General features: G+C 41.7%; 1 protein-coding gene across 1 annotated transcript in view; it reads right to left on the bottom strand.

Moving 5' to 3' along the window:
• Nucleotides 1-26,518, bottom strand: part of LOC126414387 (odorant receptor 43a-like) — a 196,965-nt gene that overhangs the window by 49,964 nt on the left and 120,483 nt on the right. The window contains exon 4 of the mRNA XM_050083345.1: nucleotides 3,253-3,544. Coding sequence (XP_049939302.1) covers nucleotides 3,253-3,544 — 292 coding nt within the window. The remainder of the gene's footprint in view (nucleotides 1-3,252; nucleotides 3,545-26,518) is intronic.

Genomic DNA, 26,518 nt, shown 5'->3' with positions numbered 1-26,518 from the left:
AGAATTTCTTCGCTTCGTCTACTGTATGGTTACTAGCTTTAATTTTTAAGTTTCTCCCCAATCTCATTTAATTTTATCACTACTGTTTTTGGTTTACTGTCAGCCCGTATTCTGTGCTTAAAAGACTCTGCATTCCATTCAGTAGGTCCTGCATTTATGCCATACCTCCACTGAGTATAGCACTGTCTTCATCGAATTTCATCATTAATATCCTTCCACCGTGACAGTAATACTGCTTTTGAACAATGTTTTCATGTACGTCATTGCTTCATTGGTGTACAAGCTAAAAATTATAGGAGAAAAACTACATGCCTGCCTTACGCTCTTTTTAATCCGAGCTCTTCTTCTTGCTCTTCTATTCGTACATTACCCATATTTCCCTATAACTTGTACCTACATTTCCGATAATTTCATGTCTTGAAATATTTTACGTTCTCGAACGTGTTTTCTAGTTCAACAAAATCTTGGAAAGTGTTTTCTTTATTAAGTCCGGTCCTTTATCCCTCGTAATGTCAGAATCGCCTCTCTGGTAGCTTTTTATAAATCCAAACATCGTCATCTAACAGGACCTGAATTTCATTAACACATGAGGGTCAGGCTAAGGTCTACATCTACATCTACATCTACATTTATACTCCGCAAGCCACCCAACGGTGTGTGGCGGAGGGCACTTTACGTGCCACTCTCATTACCTCCCTTTCCTGTTCCAGTCGCGTATGGTTCGCGGGAAGAACGACTGTCTGTAAGCCTCCGTGCGCGCTCTAATCTCTCTAATTTTACATTCGTGATCTCCTCGGGAGGTATAAGTAGGGGGAAGCAATATATTCGATACCTCATCCAGAAACGCACCCTCTCGAAACCTGGCGAGCAAGCTACACCGCGATGCAGAGCGCCTCTCTTGCAGAGTCTGCCACTTGAGTTTATTAAACATCTCCGTAACGCTATCACGGTTACCAAATAACCCTGTGACGAAACGCGCCGCTCTTCTTTGGATCTTCTCTATCTCCTCCGTCAACCCGATCTGGTACGGATCCCACACTGATGAGCAATACTGAAGTATAGGTCGAACGAGTGTTTTGTAAGCCACCTCCTTTGTTGATGGACTACATTTTCTAAGGACTCTCCCAATGAATCTCAACCTGGCACCCGCCTTACCAACAATTAATTTTATATGATCATTCCACTTCAAATCGTTCCGCACGCATACTCCCAGATATTTTCCAGAAGTAACTGCTACCAGTGTTTGTTCCGCTATCATATCATACAATAAAGGATCCTTCTTTCTATGTATTCGCAATACATTACATTTGTCTATGTTAAGGGTCAGTTGCCACTCCCTGCACCAAGTGCCTATCCGCTGCAGATCTTCCTGCATTTCGCTACAATTTTCTAATGCTGCAACTTCTCTGTATACTACAGCATCATCCGCGAAAAGCCGCATGGAACTTCCGACACTATCTACTAGGTCATTTATATATATTGTGAAAAGCAATGGTCCCATAATACTCCCCTGTGGCACGCCAGAGGTTACTTTAACGTCTGTAGACTTCTCCCCATTGATAACAACATGCTGTGTTCTGTTTGCTAAAAACTCTTCAATCCAGCCACACAGCTGGTCTGATATTCCGTAAGCCCTTACTTTGTTTATCAGGCAACAGTGCGGAACTGTATCGAACGCCTTCCGGAAGTCACGGAAAATAGCATCTACCTGGGAGCCTGTATCTAATATTTTCTGGGTCTCATGAACAAATAAAGCGAGTTGGGTCTCACACGATCGCTGTTTCCGGAATCCAAGTTGATTCCTACAGAGTAGATTCTGGGTTTCCAAAAACGACATGATACGCGAGCAAAAAACATGTTCTAAAATTCTACAACAGATCGACGTCAGAGATATAGGTCTATAGTTTTGCGCATCTGCTCGACGAGCCTTCTTGAAGACTGGGGCTACCTGTGCTCTTTTCCAATCATTTGGAACCTTCCGTTCCTCTAGAGACTTGCGGTACACGGCTGTTAGAAGGGGGGCAAGTTACTTCTCTCATTCATTCGCATTCTTTGGGACTGTGTACACTGATATTATTCCGAAAGTCTCATGGTATGTCCACTTTGTCATGGATTTTACAGACTAACTGGAATAACTGGCTGGTTGCTAATTGTTCAACGATTTTAAAAATTATGAAGGAATTTTATGTCCTTTCAGCATTCTTTGATGGGAAGTATTCGAAATGTCTGTCAAATTCTGAGCTTAATGCAGAATCTGCTGTTTTTATCGTTGATGGTTGTCGTCTTCAGTCCAAAGACGTGCTTGATTCAACTCTCCCGGCTAGTACATCCTGTGCAGGGTTCTTCTACTGCTGCCTACTTCCATTTAATCTTGGTTATTGTTTTCATGGCTTGGTTTACCTCTGCAATTTATACCCCCTCCCCCCTCCTGCCTCCCCCCTCCCCCCGCCTCACCGGCCTTTGTTAGCAAGAAGACGATTTCTTGATACCTGAGCGTGGATCATATCAATCTATCCTCATTAGCTATTGGGCATCTTATTGTAATACCAAGCTTCTACTGTATTCTTTTCTCAGATGTTTATCTTTGAGGTTTCGCTTCGGTACAGGACTACACTGTCTGTGACAGATGCATTCAGAAAAGCCTTAATAACGAATTTATATTAACGTAAGTCAAATCCTCTACACTAGAAATGCTTTTCTTGCTATTTCAGGTGTGCATTTTGTATCATGTCTAGTCCAGTCATCCTCAGTTATTTTGTTGCCCAAATAGCAAAACTCATATACTAGTTTTAATGTCACAGTTCCTAATCTTATTCCCTCTGTATCATCTGATTTAATTCGACTACGTGCCATTGCCTTTGTTATATTATTACTATTTATTTTTTTTTGATGTTCGTGTTATATCCCCCATGGTTTCGAAACGACACCGAATTCATCTTCTGTTGTGAGTAGGCCTACAACAGCAGACAACTCCTAATGTAGGAATTAGTCCTTGCCGTGGGGAAAAAAATGCTACTGTAGTGGTAGCGCGGTTCCAGACTGTAGCGCCTAGAACCGCTCGGCCACCCCGGCCAGCTTGCCGTGGGACACCCAGTAATTCCTAAGACTGTCATCATTCTGTGTATGGATATTCAGAAACAATATAGTGTCATGAGGAACAAAGTTGTTACTTTTAGCAAGTAGCTATTCTGAAGTAGCGCAAGGTTCAGAGGGTATTGTCACCTGCAGCTGCGAAGAACTCTTAATACTTGCCTTGGAAAAGTATCCGAAACATATAACGATGACGAAGCAGCACAATGAGATGTCCTCCAGTTGTTGCTGGGTCTCTTTTACCAGCTTGAGGGCAGCGAAAATGGAGAGCCAGGCGAAAGTGCTGACCGTCACGGAGGCGGCGGCGGCGGAGCAGAAGCGGCCGCGCCGGCCCTGGGACCTCCAGACGCCCAGCAGCCTCAGGATGGACGCCCCGGGTCCCTGCAGTGTCCGCAGGTCGCTGTGTGTCCGCGCCATGGCAGCCGCCGCTGATGGCTGCGTCAGTGAGAAGAACCTGTGACACCGCCAGATACTTTCTTAATGCGTTATGAAAAAAGAGCTGGCGAAGTAGTTGAATGCTTTCGTCTAATGATACAAAAGCAAAGTTGACGGAGGAGCACAAATTGAGCGAAATAGCATATAGTAATCTGTTCTCGACGCAGCCCTATCAAAATACTATCTGGCATACTGCATGATTATCTTTTATCGACGATGAAACGCAGAATTATTTCTTATGAAAAAATTGCTCTTGCTATAATTGAGTCGGCGTAAGTTGATCCGTGACAGTTGCAGTGGGCTGGAAGCAGCATCTTCGAGAGCCTGCCTCAACCAATAGCCTATCGCGATTTTGCAAATGTCTCTACGGCAACGCCTTAGTGTTGTCACAGTTTTGTAGACGGCAGCTTTTAGCGCTTTGCAGTTGAAAGCTGGCAAAAGTAATACGAGCTGTTAGGGATCTATTTACGCCGTCTTGACTACAGCAACAGTGTAACATTGGTCACTGGAGGAGCGATACTTTTTTATGACTGGAAAAAAGCACAGTTCATTCCCGTTTCCAAGGAGGGTCATCGAACATAACGCGTGAAGCTATGGGACTGTATCAGTGACGTTTATATGTCGCAGAATTTTGAAACTCCTTTATACTCGTGTGTTACGACATTTTGATATTTCTGGAAACCCATAATCTCTTCCGTATGAAGCAACGGACATTTCCCAGAGAAAGTTCGTGCGACAATCATCTCACTCTATTCCTCCAAGAGACGCAACAACCAGTAGATGCCCGGACTGATGTCGTGTTTCTTGACTTCCAGAAGGAATTCAGTACAGTTAAACTCTGCCCTCTAATGAACAAAATGGGAGCGTACGGAATAACAGTCCTGCTGTGTAGCTGAACTGAAGAGCTTCAATCCAACAGAACACACATTGTCATTCTTAACAGAGATAAATCTTCACATTTGCAAGAAACTTGGGCATACCCCAAGACAATGTTACAGGACCGTTGCTTTTCCCAACAAACGTAAAAGATTTACCTAATAACGTCGGAAGTTCCATGAAGCTTTCGGCGGGCTATGCTGTTATACACAGAAAAGTCACAATGCTATAAAATTGTACCGAAATGCAGGAAGACCCACAGAGGCGCAACTAGTGATGCAGACTTTGGCAGTTGATCTCGAGATATCAACAAATGTAACGTACTGCGTATAAATACGCACAAATTCCCATTATTGTGTGGTTATACAACTGCAGATCAGTCAGTAGGAGCAGTTACATCTATTACATGTCGAAGAGTATGGGCGCGGAGCGATTTACATTGGAAGGATGACATCAAATTAATGCCAGTTACGACTCAGGTTAATTGGAAGAATCTGCAAGAGTTGTTTCCCATTCTCAAATGAGGTAACTTACAAACACCTCGTTCGGCTACTACTCGAATATTGCTTGTCAGTCTGGAATGCGTACAAGACAGGATTCATAAAGGAAATATAGACGATCCAAAAAAGAGTAGCCCGTTTCGTTACAATTTATATACTAGACATGAATGCGTCACGGGGAAGCTCAGCCAATTGCAGTGGCAGAAGCGGCAAGAGAACAGTCCTCCATCACGGTATAGTTTAACGTTAAAATTCCGGGAACGTATGTTCCTGGAAGAGTCAATGAATATGCGCTTCCTACTACGTTTATGTCGTGAAAAGACTGTGGAGATAAAATAAGAGAGATTCTAGCCCACATGGAGGTTCACCAACAGTAGTTGTTCACGCGGGCCAATCACGACTGGAACGTGAAAGAGGGGAATTGACGGTGCTGCAATGAAGTACCCTCACACTACACACTGTGACTCGTGGTGTACAGAGGTATATGTCTGAACGTTAACATAAAGAACGTCTGGCAGTCTCAGCTAAAGGGCAAAAGTAACAGCAATCTTTCGGCGGACTTTTGGGGAGGGAAGGATCAAATTCCTAAAGAACTTTACTGCCTGGTGATACCCATGTTGCTTTGATTTCGAGTAGCCGTAGTGGCAGAGCCCCAGCGATTACTTGTGTCAGAGTAATTTTATAGTATAACAGCCTCCAAAGCTTTATTTTACCGGTATAGTGGTGATTATTAACAAAAAGTTACTGTGATCGAGATCGTTGTATAATAAAAATATTTAGTTTTCTTATCATGTTAACGGGACAAAAAGCAACTGGGTGACTGCGACCACTGTCTTAATATCTCCTCCTAGATCACGTCTATTGCAGCTTGTGCGTCAAAATTGGGTGTTATCCATGTGGCTGCTCCTGCGCCCAGCTGGCCACTCGGTGAGAGTAAAAACACTAGAATATGTGGATAAAAAATCCTAGGCCATGATCAGTAAAATTTCTTTTTTCGATAACTAGGTTCAGCTCAATCAGATCAAGAAAGCTTTTATTACTTGATTCCGTGTATACCTGCCATCAAGCATTACAAGTCATCCTAATGTGTTTAGGTGAATCGCTCTTAATGCCATGTACAAACTAAAGTAGGTTGTCATCGTTATATACAGTGTATCACTAGCCATGCGCCTCGCGGCGTAGCCCGCGCGGTCAGAGGTGCCTTGTCACCGTTCGCGTGGCTCCCCCCCCCCCTCCCCCCCCCTTCGGAGGTTCGAGTCCTCCTCCCTGCGGTATGGGTGTGTGTTTGTTGTCCTTAGCGTAAGTTAGTTTAGGTTAAATCAAGTAGTGTGTAAGCCTAGGGATCGATGATCTCAGCAGTTTGGTCCCGTAGGAACTTACCACAAATTTCCAAATATTTACTAGCCATGCGTGTTACTCTTAATGCTACAGGAACAAGGAAGTAGCTCCGTAACGGCTGTCAGAGATTCTTGAGATATCTGCTACAGTCTGTTAGTAGCAAATTAGTACTGGTAGACGACAGGGGTGCTGACGATTCTGTATAAATGCGAGCATATTCGCGAGTTTTAAGAGGGGAATTGTCTCACCGAGTGGCCGAGCTGACAGTCTGAAATTTAATGAACGTTGTGCAAATTTTTATACAAGATGGTCAGAAAGAGCCTAAAAAGCTTGTAAGGGTGTGGGAAAGTTGGTTGTGTTGAGAAATAATTGTTCAGAAAATAATCCGATGTGCTACGCCTTTTCAACATAACGAGCATTGAAGTCAGCCAATCAGGCCGTTGCGCGCGCGTAGTCAAGCTCCAGCTAGTGTCAATTGTTCTCATAGCGTAAATGATAGCGCACGAGAGTGCTCAGGCTTCGACTCGGGTTCGATCCTTATTACCGTCCCAACTCCAATTATTGCACCGCTCTCTTGTTCGGTCTTAGGAAACCAAACGTCCGCGTGCATTTGCTCCATCGTACAGACTGGTTAGTTTCAATTCTAATTAATTTGGAAACTGCGCAATGTATTGATTTTTTATTAACATTTACTTCTCAACACAACCTACCCTACAACACCCTTGCAAGTTTTTCAGACTCGTTCTGACCTTCCTGTATAATGGGTATGCAAAGGAATGAACGGAAAACGGAATGACGCAAGCGATAGATAAGCTAATCATAATTGCGTGTGGAATGTTTAATTCTATCGGACATTTTTACACCGGAAATAGAAGGTGCATCTTCTTCACTACCGCTTTTGGACAGTCGACTCATGAAAGCAGTAGGAGAGAAGATGCAAACCATAAATGGATTGTGCGGCAACGGATTGTGCGGCAGTGCCGGACTTACAGTGTAGTACAGTTTGCCTAAGTCACCTGTCATTTTCTTCCAGGTGTGACACATCATGCCGGATACCTCTAATCGGGTAACGAATCGAGTTTCTTTGAGCGAAGATGGATTGAGAAATGCAACCAACATTGTAATCACTCATAGAAATTCAATAAATACGACCGTGCATAATGTTTAGAACTTCACTCCCAATTCGGATCTAAAGGTGATTGGTTATGTTGCGTAATGTGCAAACAGTGCTTCACGAGGAGAGTTTGCCGGCCGCTGTGACAGAGCGGTTCTAGGCGCTTCAGTCTGGAACCGCACAACCACTACGGTCGCAGGTTCGAATCCTGCCTCGGGCATGGATGTGTGTGACGTCCTTCGGTTAGGTAGTTTTATGTAGTTCTAAGTTCTAGTGGACTTATGACCTCGGATGTTAAGTCCCATAGTGCTCAGAGCCATTTGAACCATTTTTGAAGTGAGTTCAGTTTACAACATATATGCCCTTTGTGGAAGAAACGAAAAGAATAAGGTGCCAAAATTACACTTATACAATTTAGAATAACACTTTCCATCTTGTAACGACTGTGTTTGTATAGTTACCTATCTATGAACAGCTTCATTCAGTTTTTACGTCTGTGTCAGTTACCACATGCGTTTATAACGGTGAAGTGTTATTCTGACTCCATCATTGTTTCCACTGACTGGAAATTGTAAAAACGTTTCTTAAACCAGCTGTAAATCGATAGGCTAGACTTCTCTTTATAATTAAAGAAATCATTTCCAAAATAGTTTCATGAGGCGTCTCTCCTGTCCGTGGCACGTCATATTACCTACACTAGGGCGGAGGTTAGGAAAATTACAGCCCTTTTACATATTATTTTAAATTACGATTTCCTTGATGTATTTACAGAAGCAATCTTTTTCTCAGAGACGAGTAATGTGGACGAGCATTTGGCAAGCATTTATACTTGCACATACGCACTTTCACAGGATTTACCTCGTCTCTGAAATCTGTCTCATCTCTCCTCTCTTAACCCTGAGCATCACTTGAGAAAACTGTCAGACATACGTAAGAGCTACAGAAATTTTATTTTAAACGTGACCAACAGCACTGAGAGACACTCATTTTACTGAGGTTTGAAGCTCCTCTTGATGTTCTTCCGTGTTTGCAACTGATAAATTGGGTTGTTTTGAAAATCAGCCTTATGAAAACACAATTAGTTTATTTTTATATTCACCCAGACATGTTTCGACACCTATGTGTCATCTTCTGTGGGTATTTTTTTTTTATTTCTTAAAATTAGATCGCCTACTGAACTGTGTTTTTATACACCGGTCTTAGTACGCGATTTCGTTTTTTATTTTTTATTTACTTTATTTATTATTTTTTTTACAGCATGCTGTCTGCCTAATTTTTCGTTGGTTGGTTTGATGTTTAAAGGGACCAAACTACATGGTCATCGGTCCCTAATTTTTCGTCCTGCTTCGTGTTTCTGGTTGGTGTCTCGATCAACTGCTATTTAGTGCATTGTTTTCATTCTTTTTTCACACATTTTCGCTCACTACTTCACCTCACATGCACTTTCGCAAGATGTGTCGAAACGTGATCTGAGCAGACACTTCTGACAACAATTAAAAAACGCTCCAGGATACAACATGTAATGTATGTCATAACATCTAAGCCGTAAAACAAGTAACTACTAACATACATGTAATCAGATAATATTATATCATACTACAGAGTAAGCAACATCATTTAATCGTAAATTTTAAAGAAAAATTGAACCACTATCGTAGGATTACTTGGAAATAGCAAGGATGCAGAAAGAGTTCGTCGTGGTAGACGTATAACGAATAACGAATAATAATAAAGTTGCAACAAAATGCTTCAAAAACATGAAAGAAGCTATGTAACATGTCGTTCTTCGTCCTAATACACGCCACAGCCCCATCAGAAAGGAAACTTTTGGATTTTACACGCGGTATGTGAGAATATGCGCTCGTATATCTAGCACTATCACCAAGAGAAACCGTACAAGCATACGAAGATGTGAAGAAGATGAGACAGCGGTGGTTTCCTATGGATAAAATATTATATGATGCTGAAAAGAGAGAAGACTGCAGATAAAGTGTTCATAAGAAATTATTTTAAAAGTAACTCTGCTCCTTGTCGTGTTTTTTAAATACTTGCGATTAGTGTTGTCTCACATATACAAATAGAAACGAGTAATTTGATCAGATTGTTCTTGGCCGTCTGATTAGCTTGAATACTTCATTATTACTTAGAATACGAATGAAAATAACTGACCTGGTACAGAAAAGAATGAGATTGAGAAGTGTGAGCTTTAGATATGTGCAGACCTTGAATTATTCTGTGTTGGTGTTCTGCCAGTTGCTGTCTCCCGACCTCACGTGGCAATGAAGAAGGGTTTGTTCCTGCCTGCTACGTTTAAAGCCTTAGTCTTGGGTCACGTGCTGGAAACAATTTGAAGACACGAGAATGATGCCTCAGCCTTCTCAGACCCTCATTTCATTCTGTTAAAACAACCTCCCGTTTTCCGAAGTGCCCTCTGTGTAGCCTGACCGGACTTCCGAGACATCTGTGTTATTCATATTGTCACCTACAAATAGTTCGTTAACCCAGCAAAGAATAGCGTTATTAGAAATATCAGTTAAATAATTTAGTGTCATGCTATGTGGCACGTTATACGTCCTGGAGTCGTTTCAGAAGGAAAAAAGTATTTGTTCCACATGATGGGCTGCTGTCGATAGTTGATTAGCAGTTAAAAAGAAAGACACAGGCGTATCCGGAATTCCGCCCTGTTGATGGTCGATGATACCATCCAAACTGATCTAACGCGGTTACATAATACTTGTCCGGTACACGTATCATGCAGAACGGCTCTGTATCAGTAACGTACCGTTTAATGTACGAGAAGCAGGTTCAGTAAGGTATGGAATTACATAATAAAATTTAGGACGGAAAATTGCCATACGAAAGAATGAACATTTGATATATCAGACTGAGTCATTTGAGATCGTGGCGGGATCTGCAGTTAGGATTTTCGCAGTGTGGTGTTTCACAGCGACTGGCACTGCTTTCCAAGCAAGTTTGAGGCGGGTGACGGATTCGCCGCAGTTATTGCGTGACGGTACTAACATTCTGTGGAATTCAGGTTATGGTGCCAAAGGAATGAAATTGAAGTAATTGCCGAGGTCGGTTCAAACGCTAAGTAAGCAGTGGTCGGTAATGGAAAATGAAAATGCGGTATTCAAGAGCAAAAGATAATTTCTTGACAACAGAAGGCTAGAAATATTTCACGAATGGACAAGCTTTAGTCGATATTTCACATTCTCTTTTGTAGAGGATACATGCTTCATTGCCAAACCAGCTTCCTAGTTTCCAGCTACTGCACTTGTCTTATAACCACAGAGTCACCAACCAGAAAGAACAATTAACGATAATTTGAAATATGCTTGGATGTTATGAGAGCCTACAATCGCCAAACTAATTAAGAGTTTCTTCAAAGGAGTAAACCGCGATTTGACTGTGTATTAATACATTTAACTTTTTAGCACTGTACTTGATAATGGCATAAAAGCAGAAATTTGGATAAGAAAAAGTGTAGGCTATAAATATAGTAATGCACAGTCAAATGGCGGTTTACTCTTTTAGAAAGTGTTGCATGACTGTGTCTCAGAACCATAAAAAAGTTAAGGGTTGATTATAACTACTCTGGCATCTGTCCATGAGAAGCAATAGTTGGTTCCATCTTTAAGCACTACGAATAAAAATTGTGGTATCAGTAAATAGTATTGAAATTCTTCCAATTCATATGTGGCATACAGCAAACCAGTGCTTGACAGTATTGGTTAAAAACAGTCTTGGTTGCAATTTTAGTTTTTTTTATTCGCCTTATTTAGGCATCTTCAGGTTGAACTTAATTTGGTATTTCTTAGACCGATCCTTTAGACAGTGCAGCCAAAGGGCATCGTCGAATATATCAGGCCAGCATTGCCTTCGTTAAACTCAGTAAAAACTTTTCTAGATGGATGCGAGTGACTCCAAGGCCTGCATAACGCGTTCCCCTTCACAGGAGTCTAGAACCGCTTGGCCACACTGGCCGGCAAAGTGAGGGCATGGGACTCTGTTCATGGTTATCCCTTAATCGCATGGGCACGCTATCTCGGCTGCCCCTTGGGGCTATTCGAAAAGAGTAGGCCGTGTGCTGACACCGGGTTTCACCCTCTCCCTTATCTCTCCATCACACTCCGCAAGCACAGTTGTTGGCTCTGAGCACTATGGGACTTAACTGCTGAGGTCATCAGTCCGCTAGAACTTAGAACTACTTAAACCTAACTAACCTAAGGACATCACATACATCCATTCCCGAGGCAGGATTCGAACCTGCGACCGTAGCGGTCGCGCGGTTCCAGTCTATAGTGCCTAGAACCGCTCGGCCACACCGGCCAGCTACGCAAGCACAACATCACGCTGCACACAACCATTACTATCAACTACATCTACCAGATACACTTAAACACGCAAATCCCACTTTACAAGAAGAAAAGGAAGGATAGAAAAACCTTTGCAATTAGGTGGCTAAACCTGTCGTTCGTGGTCTCCTACCCAACCAGTTCCCACACTTCGTGAAGAAAAGGTGCCATTGAGCGTGAAGGACAGGAAAATCTTTCCAGTTAGTGGTTTAGCTTGCCGCTCGGGGTCTCCCAGCCAACAATTCCATACGGCTTGAACTAAAAAGAAAAAAGGGAGGGAGATTGAGTTTTACGTCGAGATCTAGATCATTAGAGATGGAGCACAAGCTCCAATCGTGTCAAAGATGGGGAAGAAAATGGGCCGTGCCCTTTCGATGGAATCACCCGGCATTTGCCTGGAGCGGTTTATGGCAGTGGATAGCCAGACGTGGTTTTGAACCGTCGTCCTGCCGAACACGAGTCCAAGCAGAGGCTAAAGACTACAGTCCGGTCTTATATCACTTCTAGTCCGGGCACTTTGTACTTCTTATTTTTTCCTTTTGGTTTTTGTGAATATTGTATAATGTGTTGCCCGCCTTTTCCTATAGGTTTACCGAGCGAGGTGGCGCAGTGGTTAGACACTGGACTCGCATTCGGGAGGACGACGGTTCAATCCCGCGTCCGGCCATCCTGATTTAGGTTTTCCGTGATTTCCCTAAATCGCTCCAGGCAAATGCCGGGATGGTTCCTTTCAAAGGGCACGGCCGACTTCCTTCCCTGTCCTTCCCTAATCCGATGAGACCGATGACCTCGCTGTCTGGTCTCCTTCCCCAAAAACAACCAACCAACCAACCTATAGGTTACACTTGTTATGCTAGAAATTTAGAACATCTGGCATCATTGTACGTTGTTAACCACTTTTTTTATACTGCGCAACACAATTAAATGATCTTTTTCTTTTGAAACTCCCTCATTTTCTCTCTTTTGGGGGCAGAAGATAGAAATTTTACTCCAAGGTAGCTACAATCTCTCTTGTAATGGTGGAAGAGTGTCGCTCCTCACATGCCACTCATGGACTTGGCGACGCTTAAGTTGCAAAGTGTCGACACGCTGAAAAAATAAACAAATCCACAGCTCAAAAATTCACGTGCGGTGTAAGTTGAGTTAATGGTGTAATTTCATCAAAATTCTGCTCAGCGCCAGCGCAGACGAGTGACACTATTGGAAGGTTACCAAACTTCCCTCAGCCAACATCTCATCCGTTTTCGTGACGCCAGTGTGAAGGCGGGCGGAACCACGACGCCCAGCGTTGGAATTACGTGGTTGTCTTAGGTGTGGCCGAGGGAAGCGTTTCGGAGACACTGGCGTTCAGAATAGACGCGAAACGCCTGGATGTACCATAACGATCGTTTAAGAAACTACCCGTTCCCATGGGGCGCTCGTTTTCACATATTTAGCGACCTAAAATAACAGTTCGTCACAACAGGACTACATTCTCGACAGGCTCTAATACCGCCGTCACCCTCCACACCTGAATCGTGGGGCTGCAGCCCGACTGAACATGATCTGACTCCTTTGGAGTGTACAGTGGCTGCAGCGTTAGCTGTGGTCTACAGGGCGGGTTCACAAGGGGCCATTCAAAACCGTTCGACGCAATGTGAACGTGGTTCAAAGTAGAAAAGTGTGTCTGTGCTTTCTGATTCCTCCTGTTTCGCGATCTCCTCTGGTGTGTGCACAGTGGAGCAAAACATCGACATGCACTGGAATTAAATAGCAAAGGGTCCCTAGAAGACTCCACCGACCCCTCAGCTCGGCAACTGTCTACATCTACGTGGATACTCTGCTAATCACATTTAAGTGCCTGGCAGAGGGTTCATCTGACCACCTTCACAATAATTCTCTATTATTCCAGTCTCGTACAGTCTGCGTACAAAACGAACACCTATGTCTTTCCGTGCGAGATGTAGATCAGCGTCAACAAAATGGTATCGCATTCGGAGGAGAAAATAGGTGGTTGAAATTTCGTGAGAAGATTCTGCCGCAACGGAAAACGTCTTTGTTTTAATGATGTCCACCTCAAATCCTGTATCACTTCAGTGACACCCTCTCCCCTGTTTCGCGATAAAACAAAACGTGGTTCTCTTCTTTGAACTTTCTCAATGTACTCCGTCAGTCCTACCTGGCAAGGAACCCACACCGAGCAGCAGTATTCTAAAAGAGGATGGTCAAGTGTAGCGTAGGCAGTCTCTTTAGTAGATCTGTTACATTTTCTAAGTGTCCGGCTAATAAAAAGCAGTCTTTGGTAAGCCTTCACCACCACATTTTCTACGTGTTCCTTCCAGTTTAAGTTTTTCGTAACTGTAATTCCTAGGTATCTGACTTTATGGACTTTAGATTTGATTTGTTTATCGAGTAACCGAAGTATAAGGAATTCCTTTTAGCACTCATGTGGATGATCTCACGCTTTTCGTTATTTGCGGGCAATTGCCAATTTTTGCACCATACAGGTCTTTGTCCTAAACCGTTTTGTAATTTGTTTTGATCTTCTGATCAATTTAATAGTCTATAAACATCAGCATCATCTACAAACAACTTAAGAAGGCAACTCAGATTGTCACCTAAATCGTTTATATAGACAAGGAACAGCAAAGGGCCTATAACACTACCTTGAGGAACGCCAGAAATCACATCTGTTTTATTCGATGACTTTCCGTCAATTACTACGAACTGTGACCTCTCTGACAGAAAATCACAAATCCAGCCACATAACTGAGACGATATTCCATAAGCACGCGATTCCACAACACAACAATGTTTTCTAAATCCGTGTTGACTGTGTGTCAATAGACCGTCCTGTTTAAGGTAATTCATAACGTTCGAACACAATATACTTTCCAAAATCTTGCTGCATATCGTCGTTAATGATAAGGGCCTGTCATTTAGTGGATTACTGTTACTACCTTTCCTGAATATTGGTGTGATCTGTGCAATTAACCAGTCATTAGATTCCCTCGAGCGAACGGCTGTATATGATTGTTAAATATGGAGCTAATGCATCAGCATTCTTTGAAAGGAACCTAACTGATATACAGTCTAGACCGGAAGACTTGCTTATATTAAGTGATTTTAGTTGTTCCACTATTCAGAGGATATCTACTACTACGTCACTCTTGTTGGCAGCTATTCTTGATTAGAATTCTGGAATATTTACTTCGTCTTCTTCGGTAAAATTTCGGAAGGCTGTGTTTAGTATCTCTGCTTTGGCAGCATTGTCGTCTACAGTGTTTCCACTGCTATCGCGCAGAGTAGGTGTTGATTGTATCTTGCCGTTAGCATACTTCACATACAACCAGACTCACTACGGATTTTTTGCCAGATTTCGAAACAACGTTTCTGTGTGGAACATATTAAACTATTCGCGTGGGATCATGAACTAACGGCTCTAAATAATTTTCAGAGAATGCATTTAGATCAATTTCAGATGATGTTTTATGCGTACCTCCGGATTTAAACATGCATTTTTGCTAACATATCGAGGGTGAATTAAAATGACCACTATCTGTAACTGTATGAGTCGGGTACGTGTTTGAAATTGAACTCAAGTTTTCTTTGATCCTTTCAGCAATTGTACCACCTGAATTGGGAAGTCGGCAAAAGGATCCAGTTATTATTTTATTCAAGTTGCCAAGAATTACCTCTGACGTATTAACTCACAAGAATTATCTACTTAAATTTCGTAGCAAGGTAACCTACTTCCAGTAGCAACAAACACGTCACCGGTAACTGCGTTTGGCCTATTCTGTCGGAGCACTGTTAGATTTTTCGCTAAAATTTCGGCTGCATATCTCCGGTTCTAGCCAGTCTTTCAGTACCCATAACTATTTGAGCATCAGTGCTTTGTATTAGCCCTTGGTGCTCTGGTACTTTCCCAACACAGCTTCGACAATTTTTATAGATGTTATGCTGACGGTACCTGTATCGACGTTCTTCCTGCTTTCGGCCTGTTTGAGAACGAAGGCCTGTGTTTTCCAGAGACCCTCTAAAATAAAAAACCGCCCAGTCCAGGCCACACAACCACTGCTACCCGTGTAGCCACCTCCTGCGTGTAGTGGACTCCTGACCTATTCAGTGGAACTCGAAACCCAACCACACTATGGCGTAAGTCGAGGAATCTGCAGCCTCCACAGTCGTAGAGCAGTCTGAGCCTTTGATTCAGACCCTCCATTCGGCTATGTACTAGAGGTCCGCAGTCGGTCCTGTCGACTACGCTGCAAATGATGAGCTCTGCTTTCATATTGCAAACAAGGCTGTCAGCCGTTACCACTTCTGTTAGCTGCTCGAAACCAGAGAGAATCTCTTCTGATGAAAAGCGACACATGTCATTGGTAACGACGTGAGCCACCATCCGCAGCTGACTGCAACCTATGCTCTTCATGGCATCTGGAAGGACCTGTCCCACATCTGGAATGAGTCCACGCGGTATGCACTTAGAGCGAACATTGACTTTCTCACCCCCCCCCCCCCCCCACTCACACACACCCATGTAGGTAATGAGCTCCACAACGCACCTAACATTGAGGCAACTGCGTCTAGCTTAGGGACAGTGTTAGCCACAGACAGAATTTGGAACCTGTTTGTCTGTCTACATGGGGAGGCCTTATGTGTAGCCCTTTAGAAAGTCTTTCGCCGCATGCCACGCCCCAAGGCGACCTCCCACTTGGCCATGTGTGGGGGTCAATTTCAATGCAAGAAGTAACCGGGCTGGCTGAAACCGCATCACATTTTATCTTCAAATGCAAGGCATCAGAGATTAAAAGACATAATATTAGGATCAACCAGACCTGAAGAAATTTTGTCTAGCAAAGCCCTGGTAAAGAATCTCCTTGCACTGTTGAAAGGCATTGCTTGGCTTTATGGTATAGAATCCCCTTGCACTATTCAAGGGCATTGAAGGGCATTGGTTGGCTTATTAGAGACACAGGGAATGAAACCGCATAATAAACCTTGTTTCAGTGAGGGCAGCTGAGGCTTGACCGATGTTTTTGCCTCCCTGATGAAATCAGTCAACTAGGCTGGCCACCAGTGAGGACCGATCAGAGGACTTGAATATGCTGGACGTCTGTTGGAGCCCCACTGCAGACCCACAGTAGTGATGCCCATCCACTGCAGCTTCAAGCTGTGTAACTGAAGCCATCACGGCCTGGAGCTGAGAGCGGAGTGTCATCAGCTTGGCTTGCATCTGCACACAACAGTCACAGTCTACCCATACTAACGATAGTGGAGAACTTCATTACTCAGACTATTGTCACCTGCTGCGGAGCTCTACTGTACGCCCTGACGAAAACGAAAGAACTGTGTCTAATAAATTAGATTTATATGCAGAGATTCAAAAACCGAATTACTGTAGCACTCAGGTGAGACTAAATAATTCGCTGCTGATTTGGAACTTGTAATATGCCACAAACTTGGTTTACTTTCTGACGCAAACGGAAACACGGGTACCCTGTCTATTATGTATTAAATTAAATTAACTGAGGAAACTAAACCATCACAGCACAATTTGCTCCTGGTTAGGAACTCGTAAGTCAAAAAATCTGTTGCTTCCCTGTTGCTGCTTTGGGCTCGGCTAGCTGCTGCTGCGGCCGCCTGACTGTGTGCCATCCATGCACATTTGACCAACCTGATCAGAAACACCCAGCCACCAATTCCTGGTCGCCAGTATGAAGGGCAACCCTTTCGTCACCCCACTGATTTCGCATTCTAACAGCAGCAATACGGGTACATGAGCTTTTAAGCTCATTATGTGATAGTTATTGCACTTACCTGGTCTTGCTATTTTCGGTATTGTGAATGCTGTTTATTAGTAAGTCCATGGTATGTCTCGGACTCATATACGTACTGCGCCACTCCAATCAATAGCTAATTGCATCACTGAACAACGAATGTTAAATGTGAACACAAATAATGGCACATTAGACACCTGAAAATATTACAAACTAATATTACGCCAAGCTGCAAGACGCTACCACAGCGCCTCCAGGACTCTACAGGCGGGACAGAGCGACAGAAATGAAGAGTCAGGGGTGTGACAGCTTGCCATCCAGTTTTGTATGCGTCTCGGCGTGCCTGGACTCAGGGTTGGGTGGCGAATAGCAGGTCCCCCAGGTCTTGGGGCGTATGCCTGGGGGACGAGTCGTGGTCAGCAAGCTGGCAATATAGGCGAGCAGCCCAGTGTGCAAGGAGCAGCGGCCAGCCAGTGTTGTCTTGAGGTTCGACCCGACAGTCGTTCGGGCAGCAGCAGAGCCTTGGAATCTGGTAGCGTGGCCCTGGGGTTGGGTAACTCAAACAGTTCACAAGGCGTTGTTCACCTGTGACCCAATTTTGGCGCCACACTCTTGGACGAAAAGAGTTGTCTAGTCGCTGTCGTGATCGTTTGGTTCACAACACGTGATGGGAACATGATGTTCAAATGTTCAATACATTCACCTCAAGAAGAGAGAGGTAGAGGTACGCTTTTCCTTTACTTCAGGATCCGTTATCCTCAAGTTACGTTGTGTATGAATGTGTCAAGTTCTGCATCCGTGTGAACAGGGCAGTGGATAAGGGAGAGATTGCAAGAATTAATTTCACAATTTAGTGAAAATTTTGTACTCAGGTAACTATTTTTTCCTAATAAGCTTCCATCAACTCCAAAAATGACACGACATGCTGATTTTTAAGCAAAAAGCGAACCGAATCGAGCCAACATTGCATTCAGTAATGCACACAAGGTGATTCAGGTGCCCTACCTTCGGTTTTATGCAGCCTGCAGTGCCTTCAAAAACCACGAGCAAGATTTTCGTATTCTCTCCCTCGCTATGCACAGACTATTGGTACTACAGAAAAAAAATGACAGGACATATTTGTGGGAAATTTAATGTTGAAATTTCCACTGGAGGCCAAGATTTCCTAGTTATTCAAGAAAAACGCTTTTGAAGGTCACTTTTGTACATTTTTCTTGAATAATTCGAAAACTATGACCAATGCCAAAAAGGCATCCAAGTCAAAAATTTAACTACATTAAATTTCCTAAATTAGGAAATTTCCTAAATTAGCAATGTAGCAAGCTAGAGAATGTGAAAATCTTTCCATAGTATATGAAGGTGTTGTGGGTTGCATAAAATCCTTCGGTAGGGGGAGCTAAATCAGTGTTTATAAGGTGTGTCGACAATATTTTTAGAAATTCTGAAAACTAGTTTCAAGAGCTGATCTGTAGTCAGAAATTCTGAATAGCCGTTATAGGAGATCAAATAAGGCAACAGTCATTTATCTTGGGTCATATGAATAAATGCTGTTTCAAAACACCAGCATATCGAGGAACTCTCGAAAACGCTTCGGTATTGGTTAAATTTGTTAAATTATAATGACGTGAAATGACATACTGGTGGATGAAGTTGTACTTAACTTGAAAATGTTCTTGTTTGGAAAAGAAAAAAGAACTAGCGCGTAAATTTTCATTTGTACTGTATAGAAGATGGCAACTAAGTTGTCTTTCAATTCTTTTACAAATGTCTCAGTCTTTTCTGTGCTCTTCATTCTGACTGATAGTTTGTTTTATGAGATAATCAAAGTGTTTTCAGTATTTATTCGCATTTTTGTGTTTCATGCTTAATTTGTCAAGTACTGACAGTAACAACTCACTCCTTAGAAAGAGAGAGAGGGAGAGTACTTTTATATGTACATAACATAGAATATTGCAAAACTTCTATTCAGAAACAGGAACAGAAAAAAAAAATTATGGATATTGCAGGACGTGATCCAGCTATTTTACACTACGTAACAGCACGCTGTATCAGAACGAACTTCGGGATTTTCAGCTTTACTGCTGCAATTTAGGTCCCATGAAGGTTTTAACTTTCGGTATCTCATTACGTGAAGTTTAATTTTGAAAAATCGTACCAACAATGACGTGTTTTTACAGTTGCCTTGAATCGACGTACTTTCATAATACGAAACTCACAATACGGAAACTATCAACTACGAAATTGAGCACGGTATCTGTGGTATCGATAGCAAAGATGCCACAGCGTAGGTACAAGTTCATAAGTTGGCACTACGAGACACCGACGACAGCGCTCTCCAGCCGGCGCTGTGCAGCTCTATGAGCGCCGCTGCAGATTCTATCGATTTGATTCCGAGGAGACGACCTAGCCACATTGTTTCTATTTCACAGTGGGTGAACCACTGCTTGTACGCAAAGTTAAGTAAAGGTGATTTTAGTTCACACTCCAGTACCGAGAGATTTTCACCTTTTCCTGCTCCTACTCACTTCCTTCATTCGGCCAAACTTTCAATTTTCAGGAACAGACCCACGTGCCGCCTTTCAGGCGGGATACAAAAGTATCTCCCAAGTAACCCACGTCGAACGCTACCGAAATTCGACAGAAATTCTTGCGGTGTTCGATACCTGGCTGTAACGTCAAAATGACGTCACATGTGCATTAAGTCTTGTGATATGTGTCTCCTGGCCACTCGAATGGCTAACTGCTGGCAACCTGTCATTGTGGCTTCATATGCACAGTGGCAGCACGAGACGCTGTTATCTTGGTGTCTGAGTGTGTGTGGCTGAGTAACAGACGATCAGGAACTAGGAGAGGTGGTTGAGGAGCTGAGTGCTGTTTGGCGGCTGACAGCACATGCATGGAATCCTGATGGACAGTAGCACGAAACATCTGGTGTTGTCATGATGTCTGAAGTTGGTTAGTTGCTGTATCTGGACTGCACTGATGGAGTGCCGTCTTAGGCTGTGTGTGTATCTTGCGTACAGTCCTTCACAAGGGCCAGGGAATATTATTTTTAAGTCTGCCCGGTGTGAGCCCGACCTTGCGGTCACAGGATATTGAACGTGCACTAACGCTACATACCATATACGGGCAGAAAATCTGTTCAAAGTTAACCATGTTGCTACAATGCCTTTATCTGGTTTTCTGTGTGATTTGTTATACTTGGCTGTAGCATTATTTCATAGTCTTTGCAACAGTGTTGATTGACACCGGTTACGTACAGGATGATTTTTTCCACCTTGTAAAAACTCTAGGGATTGATCGATGAGAGGATATGCAACAAAAAAGTCTAATAAACTTACGTCCGGAAATCCATAGTTCCCATGCCAGAGAGATTTATTCAAACAGACGTTGTTACATAGACAGGGGTCTAATACATGCTGTATCATGCAGCCACAGTCACTGTATGTGTTGAAAATGTTTCACATGTGCCTCAGCGCATGTATGTGTGTGCATGTTCTATCTAACCGTTCACATCTGCCACGCTGCATCCGAAGAATTTCCAACGCTGCATGAATATACTGCTCCAGTGTCTCCACATCTGGAATTGGCTCTGCATACACGATACAGCAAGCAGTAAAGGAAATAAAACTAAAATTCGGAGTAGGTGTTAAAATCCATCGAGAAGAAATAAAAAGTTTGAGGTTCACCGATGACATTGCAATTTTGTCAGAGGCAGCAAAGGACCTGGAAGAGCAGCTGAACGGAATGGACAGTGTCTTGAATGGAGGATATAAGATGAACATCAACAAAAGACAAAAGAGGATAATGAAATGTAGTCGAATTAAATCGGGTGATGCTGAGGGAATTAGATTAGGAAATGAGACGCTTAAAGTAGAAAATGACTTTTTCCTATTTGGGGAGCAAAATAACTGATGATGGTCGAAGTAGAGAGGATATAAAATGTAGACTGGCAATGGCAAGGAAAGTGTTTCTGAAGAAGAGAAATTTGTTATCATCGAGTACAGATTTATGTGTCAGGAAGTCGTTACTGAAAGACTGAAGAAATGTCTCCAAAATGGAAACCATGCATTTCTGGACATATGTTCATTAGACCTTTTTCGTTTTGTATCCTCTCATCCCATCAATCCCTAGAGTTTGTGCACAGTGAAGAAAATCACCTGTATATGTGATTTCACCATTGGAGATAAAAGTATTTAGGGGATAAATTATGTGTGACAGCCGTGTTGTTATTGTGATACTCATTTGATTTTCATTTTGTACGGCACGTGATCACGACAAAGTATTCTGCGTATTAGTCACTTGGGTCTATCAAAATTAAATTTGCCGTTCTGGTTCAAAAATGGTTCAAATGGCTCTGAGCACTACGGGACTTAACATCTTAGAACATCAGTCCCCTAGAACTTAGAACTACTTAAACCTAACTAACCTAAGGACATCACACACATCCATGCCCGAGGCAGGATTCGAACTTGCGACTGTAGCGGTCGCACGGTTCCAGACTGAAACTCCTAGAACCGCTCGGCCATCCCGACCGCCACCGTTCTGGTACCATGGTCACTGAATTCACCTTTTATTATGGAATTTTATTTCAGCTTTGGGAATTCTAATTCTTTGGTTTGGCCTAGTGTAAACTATTTCTATTACTTCTAATGTTACTGGTATTGTCTTATTATTCTCTAAATCGTGTCATTTCACTTTGGATTTTAGTTATTCAAGGTCTGCTTCTTGTTATTTTGCATTATTTCGCTAGCGCTTGGTGCTATTCCTGAATATGTGTCTTGAAATTTCTTTTTCTTCTGAGTTGCTCGCAGATTTATTTTAAGGTTATTTACTTATCATCATTTGTTCAGACGTCTTTTTTGTGCTTTTGTTGCCAATAATTTGTGTATTCTAATTAGACTGTCATACTACACCATAGCCCTCTGTCGCTTTGGCTCCTCAGTCTATGTTGCTGCTAAATCTATCGTATCAGCAGTACCTCGTAACGAGAAGTTTATCTGAAAATCTAATGTCTACATCGAAGGTAAGATGTGTCATATCGGATTAGCCTGCATTGCAGAGTCAAGTTACTCAGAACACATATGTTCAACTTCCCTACAGATACTGCATTCTCGAACCCCTTTCGTATTACTGTAAGATTTCATACGGCCGGGAGAGCCGTGTGCTGATCACTTGCTCCTCCATATCCGCATCCAGTGACACATGTGGGCTGAGGATGACACGGTGACTGGTCAGTACCGTTGGACCTTCATAGACTGTTTGGGAGGAGAGTTTCGGAGTCTGTGTCATGCATACCACTGTTGAAAGGAGAGAAAATTTTAGTGACTGAACATAAATTATGAAGGAAGTCTCAGAAGTTTTAAATTTATGTGCATTCCTATTCGTTATATGACCGACGTAATAGTCATCAAGCAGAACTGGCACGTTTTACAGACTGTAGTAATTTTGTGAAAAATCCCATTACAAATGAAGCAACAGAAATGATTGTTAATGTTTCTCAAAGAATTATTAAGATATTCTCTGAAAATGGAATCCCTCTAAATTTTGGGAAACACACAAAATTCAGTTCTATACCATAAACGATGCCGCGTGGGATTAGCCGAGCGGTCGAGGGCGCTGCAGTCATGGAATGGACTGTGCGGCTGGTCCCGGCGGACGTTCGAGTCCTTCCTCGGGCATGGGTGTGTGTGTTCGTCCTCAGGATAATTTAGGTTAAGTAGTGTGTAAGCTTAGGGACTGATGACCTTAGCAGTTAAGTTCCATGAGATTTCACACACATTTTTTTCACAATAAACGAGGTCACGCCAACAACTTACGTGTCAAATGAAAAAAAGTCAATAAAGAGGGTAAAATGCATAAAATGTTTGGGTACACATAATGATTAACACTTCGTTAGCCACCTATTCATTCTGTGTATTGTTCTGAGTACATGAAATTATGACTTCAGAAAAATTGCCTTGATTGCCCTCTCACTCAATAAATAATTTATAACGCTATCTCAACGAATTTTATAAATATATTCAAGAGTAGGTAGTGCTTAGTTTCGCAACAGAAGGTACTGGGTGCATAAATTAATGCTTAAGAGAATTATAAGATCATAGTTACTTCTAGCAATTTCGTAATGCGACTTAGAAAATGTATTACAGATCTCACTTACATATACCTCATATGCAGTGATTATGGGTTGCTCTTTCCATTATGCTAACACTATTTCGCATAAAAATGGAAACACAAAGGAAGTCAACAACCACACTGAACACAATCTGACACGCAGCGAGCTGTCTCTGAGTGTTCACACAGCCATTTACCACCTAAGCTGCAATGTATGCAAAGAATAGGAAAAGATTTTTGCTGACAGAAGTTCTGAAAAAAAATGTGCTAGTTGTTGTTTATTTCGATTTGGCCAACGATCTTGGTTAAGATAGAGACCTGATTAATAGCGCCACATAAGGGTCACTCAGCAGTGACAGTCAAGTTTGTCTTGCATAACTGGGATTGTTGTCACGTACACACACTGGTAGGGTTAACGGCCAGTCAGTGATACAGCGTAGTCGGTAGTGTGTTCACATGCTGCTTAAGAACATCCCTCTTCTACACACTGATCACAACAAGCAGCTGCTCACAGGACTGAAACTAGGAAAATGAAGGCTTCACTTTTGTGAAGTGCCTGAATCGGCGAAATTGTCGAGTTACAAAACACGTTTCACTCTCGCATTACTCTGTCTACCGGCACATTTATGTAATACACAAATGTTTAAACGGTCATAGAAGTGTGCACAGAGTTCGCAATAGCCGCAGGATTTCACTGTAAAGTTCCATCATTTATATTAGGTAGGCATATTTGAAGCATGACAACACAGATCTCGTTATATTTAATGAAAAATAAAATGTTTTCATTACCTATACATGAAGAATATTAGTTTTACATTTATCTCTACTTTATTTCTTCCCATTTACAGAAATATATACATTGTATGTTTGTAACTTCCCATTTTAAGCATTTGTTTCTGCGCAGACTGAGGAATACTCAAGACTTGGACAACAGATTTATGTCAGTTGTCTGAAAGTAGTTTCATCTGCATTTAGTAGAATAATGACAACGTGTACATGCAAAATACACACATAGAAAGCTGAAAATTTTAAAGATAGGCTCAATTAGGGATTATCTTGCACTGCTACACACACAGCTTTCACAGTAAAATACTCATCAATTGCTTAACTACATCTACATACCTATTTGAAGTTAATGGACTGTACGTTCGCCTCATTTAGACTCACAAATCTTTATTTTACGAATATAAATAATGTAGCACTGTTACATCTAAAGTATTAATTTCATTTGAATTATTCACAGTTTGTTCTCTGTACTCTGCTTGATACCTCATACCTACGCCATTTATTCCAATGTCATGGTCAAGTGACCATTAATCATGCACAATACAAGTTAATGACTAATATATGCATAGTTAGATAATAATTTTTGCTATGAGAAAAGTGGTGATTACCCCAAAGAGAAAACTACTTCTTTAACGTTTATCAAATAAAACTAAGACCCCTTGGACACAAAATTTTAATTTTGTACACCAGTACCTCTTCAACTAAATTGTAGATTAGTGTCACCTATTGGTGTGCTATAAACAGGTACATTTTGAAATTAATATCTTTTCTCTTTTGGACAAACTATTACATAAGAACTCATTTGTATAGGTATTTCTTGACAGACAGTTCAGAATGTTGTGTAGCATTCACTGTACTTAAAATATTTTGTTACATTAAAGCAAAACTATGCAGATAGCGGTTTACTTTCTAATATTTCTTTACTTGATAATATAGTATACTCAATACAAAAAATTTGGTCAACATTTTTTTGTGTACGTTCATATATGAACATTGTGTAGAGTATGTTTGCATGTGAATCAGTTTTCAAGGATTTATACTGTAAATTTTTTTCAATTCAAGGGGTACAGTAATCACTACTACCCATGCCAAAACTGTTTTAAATCTTGATGACTATAAAGTCCTATATATTTTGTTTTTGGAAAAACCTGGACATGGAATACTGATAATTTTATGTGGTCCTGTTTACAAGTGCTGCCATTTCTATTTTTTTCTGTAGGACAGAAATTTTTGGATGTGATTTAAGCGATATGGTTTCTCCAACTAAATATTTCTGTACACACCCTAACTATTTGTCATATGTGTTCTTTCTAATCCTGGCATGTTCAATGAGTGCAATTAGTGTTTTCAGTACCTCGTCCTCCAGCATAGATTCTTCTTTAGACTTGCATTGCAATTAACTATCTGGTCTCTGTTTTTTTTTTCACTGTTAATGACTAGGTTTGAAAATGTGTAATGGTTACACATAAATTATTTATTATGTGTTCAAAAGGTTCAATAAATTCCAACCAACGTGTATGTTGTGTACTTGCTTTACATATACCAGTTGAATTCTTTGGAAATGTGTACTACTGGCTCACATTGTGGATGAAATTTTGATATCAGAATGTGTCTGATGTTACAGTATTGTAAAAACTTTCCATTTGTTTCATGTGACGTTTGGCATATTATCTGTTAGAAGTGCGACACGTTTTCCAACTGTAGGTGTGTGGTGTCCAAGAACACTTACGATAATGGCAGATGGTGCTGTGAATGTTGTATATATAGTTTGACGTACTTCTGAAAAAGGTCATAAAGTGTACCTATTACTTAATTCCATCTCATGGAGAGGCCATTACCAGTAACAGGGATTGATACTATTTCTAAAATTTGTGTTGGCAATCTAGAATGTAGTTCTGTGAGGCAGCACTCAATGGTGGTTTTGTTTTTTTGACAGATCAGACAAGTTTTCTACAACTGTTCTACACATCTTTCCTTACTTGCAAGGTAACAAAGACTTCGCTTTGCAAAGATTTTAGTGCACCATAGTGCTCCCAAGCATAATGCATCTTCGAAATTAAAGTGTTTCTGCAATTCTGCAAGCATTAGGTACACACACACACGCACACACACACGACAATATGTTATTCTGTACTTTGTAATTTC

This window comes from Schistocerca serialis, chromosome 1 (assembly GCF_023864345.2).
Source record: "Schistocerca serialis cubense isolate TAMUIC-IGC-003099 chromosome 1, iqSchSeri2.2, whole genome shotgun sequence".
Lineage (NCBI taxonomy): Eukaryota > Metazoa > Arthropoda > Insecta > Orthoptera > Acrididae > Schistocerca > Schistocerca serialis.
Note: the sequence above shows the minus strand (reverse complement) of the source record. Positions and strands in the feature narration are given on the sequence as shown.